The sequence below is a fragment of the Entelurus aequoreus genome, linkage group LG15 (genome assembly GCF_033978785.1).
Source record: "Entelurus aequoreus isolate RoL-2023_Sb linkage group LG15, RoL_Eaeq_v1.1, whole genome shotgun sequence".
Taxonomy (NCBI): domain Eukaryota; kingdom Metazoa; phylum Chordata; class Actinopteri; order Syngnathiformes; family Syngnathidae; genus Entelurus; species Entelurus aequoreus.
Genome location: NC_084745.1, coordinates 18,938,979 through 18,955,843, shown reverse-complemented (window position 1 = coordinate 18,955,843; position 16,865 = coordinate 18,938,979). Strand labels below are relative to the sequence as shown.

At 40.0% G+C, this 16,865-nt stretch overlaps 1 protein-coding gene across 14 annotated transcripts in view; it reads right to left on the bottom strand.

The window, feature by feature from the left end:
• The window catches only part of myo3a (myosin IIIA), a 71,038-nt gene that overhangs the window by 47,325 nt on the left and 6,848 nt on the right, over positions 1 to 16,865 (bottom strand). For 6 of the 14 annotated variants that reach the window (XM_062020975.1, XM_062020978.1, XM_062020976.1 and 3 more), the window contains exons 1-3: positions 10,770 to 10,797; positions 5,860 to 6,043; positions 5,653 to 5,787 (exon numbers count right to left, since the gene is read on the bottom strand). In XM_062020975.1, coding sequence (XP_061876959.1) covers positions 5,653 to 5,787; positions 5,860 to 6,027 — 303 coding nt within the window. In that variant the 5' untranslated portion in view covers positions 6,028 to 6,043; positions 10,770 to 10,797. Of the gene's footprint in view, positions 1 to 5,652; positions 5,788 to 5,859; positions 6,044 to 6,609; positions 7,206 to 10,769; positions 10,817 to 10,885; positions 11,103 to 15,373; positions 15,550 to 16,865 lie in introns of those variants that run through there. The other 8 variants (XM_062020968.1, XM_062020980.1, XM_062020981.1 and 5 more) reach the window with 4 other exon arrangements.

The window sequence follows — 16,865 nt, the reverse complement described above, 5'->3', positions numbered from 1 at the left end:
CATTTTGACGTTTGTTTGTTTTAACAATTACAAGCGGTATAAAATGGATGGCTGGATAGACAACAGAACTACATCAGCAGATGGAATATATACACATATGATACCACTACTTAGCAATACAAAAAAACCCAGTGAAACAGATAATGCAGACTTCTCACACACCAGCCAGTTTGCCCTGGATGAGAAAGGTTATTTATTTGCTGGAGCCCAATTTTATTTATTTTTTTTTTTAAAGTCTTTTAAGAATAAATATTACTCTCAATGTCAATAATTCTCCTCAAATATGTTTTGATATCCGACAGAACATTTATTTGCGTTTGCGTGAGAATTCTTCTGCGGTCTTCCCCGCCCCTTTCCCTTCTGCAGTACGTCTCCTCTGCTAACCTGTCAAAATTTCTCATTTTTGCTGAGAAATCCAGTTTTTATTTTTATTTCTTGGCATCTTCCAGTTTTGTTTGTTTCCGCTACTGAAGCAATGAAGTCGCTCGACAAGCCTCTGTTCGCAACACTCGGAGCCGTGGGCTCATTAAAAGGAGTGCTACGAGTTTCATGCTCCTTGATTCAATCAAATAACGACAGATATGGATGACAAAGGGGAGACTTAGGCAGCAGCTCACATATTCTCATACTTTCTGTAAACATTTGAGGAAATCATGTCAGCTAGCTTGAAAAATGTCTCAACTAGCTAAGTGAAGGATCCCAGATTGTTTTTACTAAAATGTTCACAGTATTTCTGGGATCCTCATGAAAAGAACTTCATAACGTATATCCATAAACTGCTATAAAATTGCATAAAATTAAAGTTTTCCCAGGAGAATTTCTAAAATTTGAAATGCAAATGTCAACACTCCTCCGAGACATACATAATAAAGGTGTTTGTGAACTTCCCTGATGTTTTTGGGTGCGACCATAACCATAACATTAGCGATGCATAAAATTCAGGCCACGTGAACGCAAATGTAACTTCATGTTTGCAAATACGCTCATCAATCACGCTCACCAGATGTCTGTTGGTTTACTTATCATCACAACAACACAAACTACAAAGAAGGAAAATAAAAGCAACATCCAACACAACAAACACTTGTCTGCTCCAAAGTTGACCTCCATTACAGGTTTGACATTTCACCGGCGCCGCAGCAGGAGATGAAATATGAGAGATGAAGAAGTGGAGGGCGGGAGGTAAGTCTCTTTTCACCACCTCCCCACCTTGAACTTTTACATCAACAGCAAAGATGAGGAAGTTTGCATGTTCTGAAGTAAAAGGGAGGCCATTCAAGCCTCTAATCTGCAGGTGTATCATCTAATTGGCCGAGACACGCCTTGGACACAGAAATCCTCACTCTGCTGCGCTCAGCAGGGAGCCCGTGACACATGAGCCTGCCCCCTTTCTCCTTCCTTCCTGTGATGCCAACTGGCTTGAAAACAAATCCCTCAGGTGGCCTACAGGTAAACACTGCGCGCACATACACACACCCCTCACCCTCCGCCTGGTTTACATAATCTGCAGCCAGATTTAACCACCGCTGCACAAAGTTGGCCAGACGTGGCGTGAAGAACAAGTGGACCTTTAATCTGCACGTGTTCACGCGTCGTCTGCACGCCATGGAGCAAATGTCAACCGAGGTCGCAGCGGATCAAGACCATGGTCACACAAAGATGGGCAGTTTTGAAATTGGTTGCATGTTGGCCTCAGGTCCACATGTAAACCAGGCTTTAGACTATATGCCAGTCAAAAAGACACCTTCTTTGACATGTACGGCATATTGGAAAACCATCCATCAATGTTCTTTCTTTAGGGTCACAAGTGAGATGAAGCCTATCCCAGGTGACTTTGGGCAATTGGGGGTTAAGCACAAATATGCAAACGACCTATGAAGAGATCAGACTCTTCAATTAGCCAAACATGTACTGTATATTTTTGGAACGTGGGAGCCGGACTACCTGGAGACAATCCACACACAAACAGGAAGAATACTGTTTGCAAACTCCACAAAGAAATGCCCGAATGGACATTCGAGCTATTGATCTCCTGACTGCCTTCTTCTGACTGCCAACATGCCAACCACTAATCCACCATCCGTCCCACTGGAAAATCTAAATGATGCTATATGTAACACCACAATGTGCATCCTTACTCCCCAACAATAACCTGGGGTGTGATACTATACTAGTATAGTATATAATTAGTAGTATTCCCCTTAAAGGGGTCATATTATTTTTCTAAATTTAAAACAACTTCTTGTGGTCTACATAACATGTAATGGTGGTTCGTTGGTCAAAATGTTGCATAATTTATGTTTTGCAGACCACCTTCAAGCCGCTTTCCGACCTTCTCTTCAGGATGTGCCGTTTTGTAGACAGTCTATATTTACAGTCGTGGTCAAAAGTTTTCATACACTTGTGAAGGACATAATGTCTTGGCTGTCTTGAGTTTCCAATAATTTCTACAATTCTTATTTTTTTGTGATAGAGTGATTGGGGCACATACTTGTTTGTCACAAAAAACATTCATGAAGTTTGGTTCTTTTATGAATTTATTATGGGTCTACTGAAAATGTGACCAAATCTGCTGGGTGAAAAGTATACATAAGGCAACATACATGATCAAATGATGTTGAAAAGTTACAATCAAATCAAATTAGCTTCATGGCATGGCCTCTTAACTTCATGTCAGTGATTATGATTGACGGCACCTGTTGACTTCTCTGAGCCCATTTAAATAGGGCTCATGTGATGTAGTCATTAGACTCGGTTACAAACGCGACAATGGGAAAGTCAAAGGAACTCAGCACAGATCTGAAAAAATGAATGATTGACTTGAACAAGTCAGGAAAGTCACTTGGAGCCATTTCAAAGCAGCTTAAGGTCCCAAAAGCAACTGTGCAGACAATTGTTCGTAAGTATAAAGTGCATGACACAGTTGTCACTGCCACGATCATGAAGAAAATGCAAGCTATCACCTGCTGCTGAGAGAAAATTGGTCAGGATGATCAAGAGTCAACCGAGATCCACCAAAAAGCAGGTCTGCAATGAATTTGAAGCTGCTGGAAAACAGGTGTCAGTGTCCACAGTCAAGTGTGTTTTACATCGCCATGGACTGAGAGGCTACCATGCAAGAAGGAAGCCCTTGCTCCAGAAGCGACACCTTAAGGCTCGTCTAAAGTTTGCTGCTGATCACATGGACAAAAGATAAGACCTTCTGGAGGAAAGTTCTGTGGTCAGATGAAACAAAAATTTAGCTGTTTGGTCACAATACCGAGCAATATGTTTGGAGGAGAAAAGGTGATGCCTTTAATCCCAGGAACACCAGGCTTACCGTCAGGCAGTAGTATTATGCTCTGGGCCTGATTTGCTGCCAATGGAACTGGTGCTTTACAGAGAGTAAATGGGACAATGAAAAAGGAGGATTACCTCCAAATTCTTCAGGACAACCTAAAATCATCAGCCCGGAGGTTGGGTCTTGGGCGCAGTTGGGTGTTCCTACAGGACAATGACCCCAAACACACGTCAAAAGTGGTAAAGGAATGGCTTAAATTAGGCTAGAATTAAGGTTTAAGAATGGCCTTCCCAAAGTCCTCACTTAAATGCGTGGACAATGCTGAAGAAACAAGTCCATGTCAGAAAAACCACAAATTTAGCTGAACTGGACCAATTTTGTCAAGAGGAGTGGTCAAAAATTCAACCAGAAGCTTGTGGATGGCTACCAAAAGTGCCTTATTGCAGTGAAACTTGCCAATGGACCTGTAACCAAATATTAACATTGCTGTATGTATACTTTTGACCCAGCAGATTTGGTCCCATTTTCAGTAGACCAATAATAAATTCATAAAAGAACCAAACTTCATGAATGTTTTTTGTGACAAACAAGTATGTGCTCCAATCACTCTATCACAAAAAAATAAGAGTTGTAGAAATTATTGAAAAACTCAAGACAGCCATGACATTATGTTCTTTACAAGTGTATGTAAACTTTTGACCGCGACTGTACGTATGTGCCTCCACTTCAACTGCGTCTTCTCCGTTTTTAGTTAGTGCTTCCATATGGAGAATACTGACAAATGTTAGTTTGAACTATACGCTACTTCGTATTAGAAATGGCAACAGCAGAGGACACGTGCATTTACGAGCCCGTCTGCCCCACAACAAGAGGATAGATAAAATTATTGACGACATCATCGGACTCCAATAGCCGATTCGTGCAAAGCTCTTCGGGTTAATCTCTACCATTAATGGCAATATCCGCTGACGTCACACTTAAGAATTTGCCCAATTTGTGACCTTTTTCCCAACAGCTCTTTTGGAGGAAGTATGAAGGAAAGCAAGATTGTTTTATAAATATTTCCAGCATGCCTCCATGGCTTGATTTCAAATTTTCGGGATTTATGCAGATCCTAAATACACAAAAAACAATAAGGAAGAAAAATTTACTTTGCGTAATAGGTTCCCTTTGAATGCATTACATGTTGGTTTAAGATAAATGTGCATTGACATCCCGCAACAGACACCTTAAACTAGGGTTGCAAACTACCAAGAGAATCAGCCAACTAGATTTGTTTTACTCCTACCAGCATGGTGAATTTTGTTTTGGAGTAATACAGATACATGGAAAAGAAACTATTCAATAATGCAAAATTTACATTACCAGAATAAAATAACTGCATTTTAGCGTTTCGCCCACTTGTTACCCTTCCGAGCGCAATCTTGGCCAGGGGATCAAACAATAATTGTAACTGAACTTTGCCGTCATCAATGATTGCCAAGTCCGTGTGTTTGCGTAATTCGTCTCTCGCTTTCAAAAATGGTACAACAAGAGGGTTCACTCTGTGCATTGCTCTCAACAAATGAGCGCATGTATTCAATAGCAGAAATAAACCTCCTGACAGTCATCCCCAATCTTTGTCTGAACAAGACTCCTAGCTTACCCACACATGCTGCACAGACAGAGAGCCTTTCTCATTACTACTCGCTAGTGAGAAGCATCGCGAGGTAACAGAAATTAGGAGGAAAAAATAAGATTGAAAAGCCAAATGTCCGGTGGGGGAATATTTCGGCTTCAAATTCAATGAGCAAAATGCTGAATTTGTTGGCAAATAACAAATAAAAAAATAACAACCAACTTAGTTTTCCCAATTGGGGAAAAGATGTTAAACATTTATTGAAGTTACATTTTTGCTAACAGAGATTGAAAGTCAATTTAATTTCTGTTGTTCGTTTACTTGTTTAATGAAAAGTCAATGACGTTCCAATTACAAAGGTAAAAAAAATAAAAAAATAAAACTACCATAATGAGAAATCAAAGTTTATTGCATTTGAAGGGAATACTTGCACTTTTATTAATAAATCTTACTATATTAATGTTATATTTGGTCTCGAAATAATGATGACAGTAATATTGTTGATCTGCAATAATTTGTGGGACAATATGTTGTGCAGCAAAATGTATTATCGCACGAGGCCTACATTTTACAAACTATATATGCGCTTGGCAATACAGCAGTGTCCCGTTCAGGCACAATACTGGATGCATGCATTTGTTTGAAAATACAGGATTCAGGTTTTCAGAGGACAGTTTGACAATCCCACTTACTGTAGGACAGTGGCCAAGGAGGAGGACTCTAAAAGCTAACATATTCACGGAGAGTTCCTTACCTCCAGCACAAGCCACAACTGATCACCACATTTGACATCCTTCTTGTAGAACATCCCGTAGAACTTGACGACATTGGCGTGGTCCGAAAGAGCTTTAAGGATGTTATACTCTGCCTCGATCTCCTCGTCGATATCCTGCAGAACAACATTAAAGCTGAAAAACCACACATTTTTTGTTTCTCTTCTATACTGGCACATGACACTCACGTGAATAGGGTCCAGTATCTTTACTGCTGCTTTACTTCCGTCCACTTTGCTGAGCACCTTGTAGACTTTGCCATAGGTCCCCTTCCCGATTGTTTCGATGATCTCCCAGGTGTCGGTTGGATCGGGAAAGTTGTCAAAGACTAAGGATTTCCCGGACTGTGGAAACATTTTGAGGAGAGATCTCCTGTGGAAGAACAAGTAAAAACAGTCAAGAACGGACAAAGTATTCTTAACCAGCCACACTCTTCATTGGGTAGACTCTCACAACCAAACAAGAGCTGTAGCAGTAAAAAATATTATTATTGCTGTCTTTGTAAATGCATGTTTGGGAATTAACCTGGAGGTACATCAGCTGTAAATAGAGGATAATTCCCAGGCAGCGGCACAGTAGGGGGTTGATGTAGGTTTGGGGGTGACATGATTCAAGGCGTTTGTATATCCTTCAAAAGCACAAGAGTGCAAACATCCAATTCAACAATAAGATTGGGAATTATTTAGATATTTGATCCTCAAAACTATTTGAGAAGTACTTACTAGGGCAAAATAGTTAGCAATAGTTAGCGAGCAGCTTGGATCTCTGTGATCCAATCGGGCCCTCTGATGGCTGTTGGTTTCTTAAGATTTTCCTCAATCTTGTGACTATCTCAAACGTAAGAGTGAAAACTAAAGCCAAGGAAAGCTAAAACCACATTCAGTCTGCAAATATTAACAACTAAACCCTAAAGTCGAAAAAGGAAGAGTATCACTTACATCGTTCTCTACATGGGACCTTTTGGACAAACAGCGAGTCCATTCCTGGTTGATGGCACGTCCTGGGAGTGTGAGCTAATCTGACTCCCGAAGCCACCATTAGGAAAAAAAACGCAGCTCTACGTCGGTCGGAGCCGCTGCTGGGATTAGCGGGAATTAGCCACAGTTGCGGCATGAGCCTTTCCCCATATAGACGGCCATTCATTTCCATGGGAAAGCTGGTTAGGGAGGCTCAGAGTAGCGCAGGTTTACCATTTTACTTCAAATAAACAGTTTAGTGTGCATTTGTTTTGTTCCTTGACTTTTCAGAAGGGTACCATGCTGGGAATTAGGGTCGGAGTTTGATTGGTGGACAGAGAACGGTCTATAAAACCACATGGACACAACAATACTTTGCAGAGAATATGATCGGCCAGCAATTAGACACCTTTTGGAGCAGGCACACGCCTCCGTCTTCAATTATGTATCGTTGTCGTGTGCATGTGACAGCTGCTCTGACACACAAAACCATTCCAGGAGATTCTTGTCTGTCTGTGTGTGTGTTATCTCACCTTGTCAGGACAACACTTTCGGTTAGCATGTGGCATGCACCCGGCCTACGCACAGCACAAGTGCACAAATATGTATACCTTGGGGAATCCACTTAGCAGCAGCAGGATGTACTTTAGATAAGAGTCTAATATCAATTATATTCGAGGAATTCTATAATGAACTGTGGTGTTCAGACTTTTGCTAGCAAGAGCCCTGCATCCAGAAAAATTGAAGGATACAGGGGCCATTTTGATACATTTTGTGCAATTAAGATTCTAAACCCAATCCAATGTAAGTTTGTTTTTACCTTATTTTTGGTGGACTTTTTGTGTCTGCACTGCAACCACATAATTTCCCCATTGTGGGATGAATAAAGTCGATCATATCCAATGCATAAATAGTGGACATTTGTGTTTTCGCATAACATAGCTATTTTTTCCCTGCAATGTGTAACCCTGACAAAAGAAATGGACCAAAAACAAAAAACTTATGCAGAGGATGCTGGTTCCTCAGAAGGATATGGGCAAATCCAGCCTCTGCCATCCTAGTCACTGCCTTTGTGTCCTTGGGCAAGACACGTCCCCTACCTTACACCCAGTGCCGCTCACACTTGTTAGAATGATTCGTTTACATTTAATAAAAGAAAGCAAAAAAGAGCTAAACCTAAAAGAGTTAAGCTTTTACCAAAGACAATAATTATAAATGAAGCTTTCTCAGCACATTCACAATGCTGACATCACGGCTGTATAGGTGAAATTAAAGGCCTACTGAAACCCACTACTACCGACCACGCAGTCTGATAGTTTATATATCAATGATGAAATCTTAACATTGCAACACATGCCAATACGGCCGGGTTAGATTAGTAAAGTGCAATTTTAAATTTCCCGCGAAATATTCTGCTGAAAACGTCTCGGTATGATGATGTTTGCGCGTCACGGATTGTGCGGACATATTGGGACACCATTGTGGCCAGCTATTAAGTCGTCTGTTTTCATTGCAAAATTTCACAGTATTCTGGACATCTGTGTTGGTGAATCTTTTGCAATTTGTTTAATGAACAATGAAGACAGCAAAGAAGAAATCTGTAGGTGGGATCGATGTATTAGCGGCTGGCTGCAGCAACACAACCAGGAGGACTTTGAGTTGGATAGCAGACGCGCTACCGTGAGTACGCAGATTTGGCTTCCAAACATTTGATCGCTTGCCCGTACGTGCGTGCCGCTATGTGCATGTCACGAGTGTGTTGTGCGGGTGTTTGAGTTGTATTGGTGGGTTATATGGACGGGAGGGGGGAGGTGTTTGTTATGCAGATTAATTTGTGGCATATTAAATATAAACCTGGTTGTGTTGTGGCTAATAGAGTATATATATGTCTTGTGTTTATTTACTGTTTTAGTCATTCCCAGCTTGCAGTCATTCAGGTCCCACCCGCCTCTCACAGCATCTTCCCTATCTGAATCGCTTCCACTGCCCTCTAATCCTTCACTCTCACTTTCCTCATCCACAAATCTTTCACCCTCGCTCAAATTAATGGGGAAATCGTCGCTTTCTCGGTCCGAATCGCTCTCGCTGCTGGTGGCCATGATTGTAAACAATGTGCAGATGTGAGGCGCTCCACAACCTGTGACGTCACGCTACTTCCGGTACAGGCAAGGCTTTTTTATCAGCGACCAAAAGTTGCGAACTTTATCGTTGATGTATATATATGTCTTGTGTTTATTTACTGTTTTAGTCATTCCCAGCTTGCAGTCATTCAGGTCCCAACCGCCTCTCACAGCATCTTCCCTATCTGAATCGCTTCCACTGCCCTCTAATCCTTCACTCTCACTTTCCTCATCCACAAATCTTTCACCCTCGCTCAAATTAATGGGGAAATCGTCGCTTTCTCGGTCCGAATCGCTCTCGCTGCTGGTGGCCATGATTGTAAACAATGTGCAGATGTGAGGCGCTCCACAACCTGTGACGTCACGCTACTTCCGGTACAGGCAAGGCTTTTTTATCAGCGACCAAAAGTTGCGAACTTTATCGTTGATGTTCTCTACTAAATCCTTTCAGCAAAAATATGGCAAAATCGCGAAATGATCAAGTATGACACATAGAATGGACCTGCTATCCCCGTTTAAATAAGAAAATTCAATTTCAGTAGGCCTTTAAAAACGATGCATATTTATCCGGGAGAGCCTTGATACCAATGTCCTTGACCCATCCACACACAAAGAAGTTGTAGACCCCCATGCTTTTCCAAGTTTCCATCTGTTTTGTCGTGTAGAGTGACATCTGTAGCACAATAGTTCGATATGTCTGGGAACGCAACTGACTGTTAATCCTTGATATCACTCGACAAATCTTTTTTTGATAAAGAATAGGGATCTATTCCATTGCATAGTTATATTTTTTTGCAGGAAGATTTAAGCCTCTTTTGTACTTAGCGCGCTGCTTGCTGTACAACAGCCATCTTGGTTTGGTCGACGACCACTGGTTGTCACTTCCGGGAAGAAGTCACGTTACAGAATACAAGCAATTCATTATTAACCTTCTGGAATGGACTTATGTTGTCTTTAAGTAGAAGTAGAGTGGTGGGGGTTTTTGTGACATCTAGTGGCCACAATAATTAATTAAGGTATTGATTCAGTAGTCAGTAAATGGAACGATTCAGAAAGGTTTGTTATTGGAAACTTTCCAAAACACTTCTGCCTAGTAAACTAATTTGTAAATAGTTATATGCACCTATAATTATTTGATACATATTTAAATTGACATTTTTTTTAGACTACAATATTGTTCAATTAAGGACATTCTGTATGTCTAGCTTATATGCTGTTGTGTGCTTAGCGCCTAGTTTATCTTTAGTAAATAACTAAAAAACACAAAAGGACATCTTGTGTGCCTATTGGAGGACATTTAGATGTTAACTGGCTGTCCAGCTTTGCACAAGTAAACAGATTTTAGATGCTAGCCAATATAATCCCATATTTGATTTTTGCTGATATCGGGCCAATATCTGAATTTAATGTTGGTGCTGGACACTCCAATTAATGACCAATTATTTACATTTTGTGAACATGGCAAGGATCAAAACCTTTTAGCGGTGGGCCAAAAACAGTCACCAGGCTGCACTTTGGACATCGAAAACTGATTAAAACGCAAATCACTCAAAGAAGTCATGTAAAGTAGAGCTGAGAGTCATTTTCAAAATGCAGTTTTATTATTTACCCTCGCATATTGTACAACTAAATTAATTAATTATGATTATGAAGTCCTGTATATTCAATATTATACTAATTTGCTTTGTCACCTGCAACACAGAGCTAATATGTGGATTTGTCCTTCAGATAGCTTACCATATATTCATATATTTAGCATGTTTAATGTGCAAAATCTATCAAAGTGGCTTCTTTCAATTTTTCTGTATGCGAAAAGGGTTGGGCACTGGATTTAAATATTTTGTTAAGTTTGTTTAGCAACACAACAGGTTAAAAACACTACAAAAACAAAACTGGAAACGACAACCGCAACAATAATCACATTGCAAAAAAAGTTATTGTACTGAAAGAGCACTGGCTGACCAAAGTAAGTAGTACAAAAGTAATAGTAAATAAATGCACTGATTTGTCAAATGTACTGACCTTTGAAGACTAGTAGAAGACGCTGCAAGGAAACCAAAGACAAAAGACTGAAGCAATAATTTGCACAAAGCACAAAGCACATTGCATTTGCATCATTCAAATGAAAAAAAACATACAAGCGTCATCTACTGGGATGCCCCTCCATCTTGCGTTGCACCTTGCACAGGAAGAAAGATGAGCACATCAGTTTGAGGAATTGCCTGCATTTTTAAAAAGGTAAGTCCAGCGGCGCCGGAACTTTTAAAGGCAACAAAGACAGGTGACTTTGTGAGAGGCGGCGGGGATGGTGAGGGAAGTCAGGTGCAGCAGGACGTGACCCCATGCAGCACTCTCCTGTTACAGAAGCAGAGGTCACACACTCAGAAAATACAAAGACAAAACTACAAGTTAGGTGTTGGAGAAGACAACATGGCAACATCACATGGTCTCAACGTCCATTCACAACGTAACTACGAAATGTTGACATGTTTTGTTCGTGCACAGGTTTGTTCACTTCCTGTGTTTAGTAATTAAGAAAAGATAGAGAACGTGTAGCAATGAATAACTTATGCAGTGATGAATAAACTATGTGTAGGGCAAATACATTATGAGTAAAAACAAAAATAGACAATGTTGACGGGAAAACAAAGCTGTTAAGACTAAATGTAAGACTTAAAATAAGAATATAATTAATGATAATTATAACTTATTTTATAGTTAGGTACAGATTTAGGATTAAAAGGAATACATTATTGGAACAGTGCATCAAAAATGTTAAATACTAACAAAACTGTCTTTGCCAAACATTGAATTATTCATGGCGGCCCGCCACAAATAATCTTAGACTGCCATGTAAAGATTTGGCGCTACTTGTTTGTCGCCATACTTATAAATAGGGATGCAATGATAAACGACATTAAGGATAACCGCGTTAAACTGCAGACGGTTAGTGTTAACTCTTCAAATTAAAATGATCAAAAAACTTGTGATTGATAACTGCACTTTGATAGACTCACAGAATAACGAGCTCGAGCTAGCATAAAACCAAGAGACAATGTCTTTCTCCAAGAAACAAAACACCCCAATCTTAAATTTGTATAAACACTTTACTGTCTGAGCATCTAAGATATCCAATTGGGCACTGTGCTCTTTTAGAACAGAGATGCGATTCCATAGAAGAACATCAATAAATTATAATTAAAAAAAAACAAACACTCTTAAACCTTTACAAATTAAAAGGAAAGAACATATCTAATCACTCAGATAAAAATAACATGTCTCTTAAAGGGGAACTGCACTTTTTTTGGAATTTTACCCATCGTTCACAATCATGAGGTTTTTTTTCTTTTTCTTTCCAACATGGTGGCCAGCAATGCAGCTAAAGGAAGTAATCAATTCTACCTCTAAATCATTTTAAAAAGGCCTTCTAAAACCGTCAACTATACTTCATTTACGTTCCATAACCCATATAACTAAACTGTAGCGACATTTGTATTGTAAGAACGAACACTGAGGAACTTTTTTCTGTTGTAGTAAGACATCGGCGTGCGACGGTATTAGCTGTAAAAGCTAACTACGGCAAGAGATAAGATAGCATCTACAACACGAAACGCGTTTGAGTTTGTAATGTACTGACTGAAAAACATGAACAATACTATTACAGTATCTGTAAAGTATTAGCACACATTTTATGTTTTGTTTGTACACAGCTAGCCAGACAGCCTATGTACTGTAGTTGTAATAACACACATGACGTGCTGCGTGTATCATGATCAATATTAAAGTGACTCACTCGATGGACAGTTCGCCTGGTCCAGCAGGCCAGGGACGTTTCCAGTTGATTTTAGGTAAGCAATCCATTTATGTTAAAATAGCTTGGCTTCAAGTTCCATATCTATTTATTTATTTATATCTATTTATTTATTTTATATATATATATTATTTATGTATATTTATTTATTTATATATGCACCTTATTGCTTTTTTTTTATCCTGCACTACTATGAGCTTATGTAACGAAATTTCGTTCTTATCTGTGCTGTAAAGTTCAAATTTGAATGACAATAAAAAGGAAGTCGAAGTTGAATATTTGTAGCGTCAAAATCGCTTTCATCCCCTTCTCCCGGCTTCCGTCTGCTCCATTGTCTCACTTTTCCTTCATGCTCGCTCCTTTGTTAAGAAGCAGTATATTTAGCTTCAAAAGCATAAGGTTGTAAATATTATCGGCCGATAAATGCTTTAAAAATGTAATATCAGAAATGATCGGTATCGTTTTTTTATTATCAATATCGTTTTTTGTTTTTTTTATTAAATCAACATAAAAAACACAATATATATCAATACAGTCTGCAAGGGATACAGTCCGTAAGAACACATGATTGTGCGTGCTGCTGGTCCACTAATAGTAATAACCTTTAACAGTTAATTTTACTCATTTTCATTAATTACTAGTTTCTATGTAACTGTTTTTATATTGCTTTACTTTCTTTTTTATTCAAGAAAATGTTTTTAATTTATTTATCTTATTTTATTTTATTATTATTTTAAAAAAGGACCTTATCTTCACCATACCTGGTTGTCCAAATTAGGCATAATAATGTGTTATTTCCACAACTGTATATATCGGTATCGGTTGATATCGGTATCGCTTGATATCGGTAATTAAAGAGTTGGACAATATCGGAATATCGGATATCGGCAAAAAGCCATTATCGGACATCCCTAGTTGTAAATCCTAATTTGTCTAAAAATAGTCAATTTTATTGTCCGTTACCAAGTCTGCCATGATTAGAATTTATTTCCAGAAGTAGGAACACACATTTGTTGCCAGAAGTCAGACGTGTGCTGCTATGTAAACCGAAATCAATGCGCAAAAGAAATCAGGCCCAGAAATGATTACAATTATATATTGAAAACATTACATACTGTTATGGACATGTCTGTTACTACATTATATATATAGACTTGCAGTGTGTATATAAAATGTTAATGGCAGGTTTTGAAGTTGTTTTAGAGGTCTTTGAAGGCCACAACGGTGACTCCCATTAGCCCAATCATTAAAGCGTTTATTTATGATCTTTAGAATCGTAAAAAAAGACGTGTTTTTGTTTCTCATGATTGTGAACGACAGGCAAAATTACAAAAGATGTGCAGTTCCCCTTTAAGAAGCGAGAACAACATTTGATGTTTCTTTTGCCAAAAAAGTCTATTGTGTTTATTTTTTTTCAAAGAAAATATTTTTATATATATATTTATTTAAGTACTTTATGAGCACATTCAACAATACTGTGATGATAACCCCAATCATTTTGCTCAAAATAACTAATATGAAAGTTACATTCCTCAAATAATCATCCATCCATCCATCCATCCATCCATCCATCCATCTTCTTCCGCTTATCTGAGGTTGGGTCGCGGGGGCAGCAGCCTAAGCAGGGAAACCCAGACTTCCCTCTCCCCAGCCACTTCGTCCAGCTCTTCCCGGGGAATCCCGAGGCGTTCCCAGGCCAGCTGGGAGACATAGTCTTCCCAACGTGTCCTGGGTCTTCCCCGTGGCCTCCTACCGGTCGGACGTGCCCTAAACACCTCCCTAGGGAGGGGTTCGGGTGGCATCCTGACCAGATGCCCGAACCACCTCGATGTGGAGCAGCAGCGGCTTTACTTTGAGCTCCCCCCGGATGGCAGAGCTTCTCACCCTATCTCTAAGGGAGAGCCCCGCCACCCGGCGGAGGAAACTCATTTCGGCCGCTTGTACCCGTGATCTTGTCCTTTCGGTCATAACCCAAAGCTCATGACCATAGGTGAGGATGGGAACGTAGATCGACCGGTAAATTGAGAGCTTTGCCTTCCGGCTCAGCTCCTTCTTCACCACAACGGATCGATACAGTGTCCGCATTACTGAAGACGCCGCACCGATCCGCCTGTCGATCTCACGATCCACTCTTCCCCCACTCGTGAACAAGACTCCAAGGTACTTGAACTCCTCCACTTGGGGCAGGGTCTCCTCCGCAACCCGGAGATGGCACTCCACCCTTTTCCGGGCGAGAACCATGGACTTGGACTTGGAGGTGCTGCAAATAATCAGAGCCTTCTAAATACCCTTGATCAAAGCGACGAGCAAACATTTAGTGGAGACTTTTGGGAACGCTGAAATAAAAGCATGTATCGCACTGGGTGCTGCTGTGGGCTCCTCTCCCATTTGAAAGGGACTCGTCTGCGGCTCTCTGTATTATGACCTTAAAAAAACAAGAATTGACAGAAGAGGTTTGTTTGTCATTCTTAACACAATTGTTTGACTTGTTCAGTCATGACCAACTATGCACATTTGAGGATAGTGTTGTGGGAAACACAGCACATCTAATGAGATACAGTACAAAAGCTGCATCAAAAACTCCACCTTTACAAAGATATTGATCAATTATGTAAGAGTTATTATATTTAGAACTGCTTATAACTGGGCTGTATCCTTCTGTTTTGTGTTGGTGTTTGTAATATTATGGTTAATAACTAGTGTGGCTTCTCCTGTACGGGTGTTCCTAATGAAATGGCCAGTAGGTTTTGCCACTATTGCTGCGGTCTACAAAAACCACGAGATCCTCTCTCCTCTGTTGCAGACCAACCCCCACCTCGATAGCGAGGGGCCGCCGGCGAGGCCTTGTCAAGCACGACCTCCGCCAGGCGAGCTCATTTCCTGCTCCATCGCCTCACAGATGACTCCCAGGAGCCGCACTCTGATGGCCCTAACAGCCGTGAGATTGGGGTGGGCAGGGGTCCAGGCAGTCCGAGAGTCGCACATCCGTCCCTGTACGACGACAACAACAACAAAATGTCATGCCTTTTCGCCTTTGCAGTCAGTGCACTTTCTATCGTATTAATATGAACTTTTGTGCTATTTTTGGATCTCATAATGTGAAAGTTGACACTCTTTCCTGCCTCATTATGCTAATTGCATTCCTCCTGCTGGAAACACAGCGTCACCCTAATTTGAGTGTCCATCATTCAGCGAGTCACTTTGGTCCGACTGAAATATCTCAACATCTGCTCCCCTCATCCTGAAAGGTTGATGACAGCCATCTGACCAGCGGAACGCCATTTTCAGGTTGATATTTGATATTCACTTACACCACTGGTTTTCAACACCTTTGCAGTATTTTAACAAGAGAAAATATCTGTATTGGTCTTGTTAAAAACATTACAAAATAAAGCTACATAATTCTAAAAATAAAATATAATATAATAAAAATATTTGTAATATAAAATATAATATAATAATGCCTTTAGGATTATTATACGGATGTATTCTTATTATTTAATGGATTGAATATCATCAGTGCTACCCATACATGCCGTTATTTGCTAAGGCTTGCCACCAATAGATTTGCCCTCACTTATTTACACATTATAATCGGACTGTTTGTAAATACAGCTTGTTACAGTTTGTTCGATTACTCATATAATTGGATAAAGCACACTTTATAGCCTCAATGCATGTTTCAGGGAAACAATGTTTCTGCTTGCCATAACCTTTGTTTTTTTCCTCTCTAATAAATACATATCAGGGATGCCTAAACTTTTCCTACTGAGGGCCACAAACTGACAAATCAAAGGATGCGTGGGCCATTTTGGTAGTTTTCACCTTCATAACCAGAAAAATATACAGATTGTTTTCAAAGAGCTAGAAAATGCAATTTCGATTGAAATTTTGTGTGAATGCTAAAGAGCCAAAGCCAAACTGAAACACTAACAGTTAGCACACTGACCAGATAGTGTCAGGTAACCAGAAATATTAGCAAAATGAGCTAAAAAAGCTAGCATTCGAACAGTACTGTTAACATGGTAACAGTTAGCATTAATGGAATACCAAAATGTATGACACTAAATGATAAATAATAAATGGGTTATACTTGTATAGCGCTTTTCTACCTTCAAGGTACTCAAAGCGCTTTGACAGTATTTCCACATTCACACACTGATGGCGGGAGCTGCCATGCAAGGCGCTAACCAGCAGCCATCAAGAGCAAGGGTGAAGTGTCTTGCCCAAGGACACAACGGACGTGACTAGGATGGTAGAAGGTGGGGATTGAACCCCAGTAACCAGCAACCTTCCGATTGCTGGCA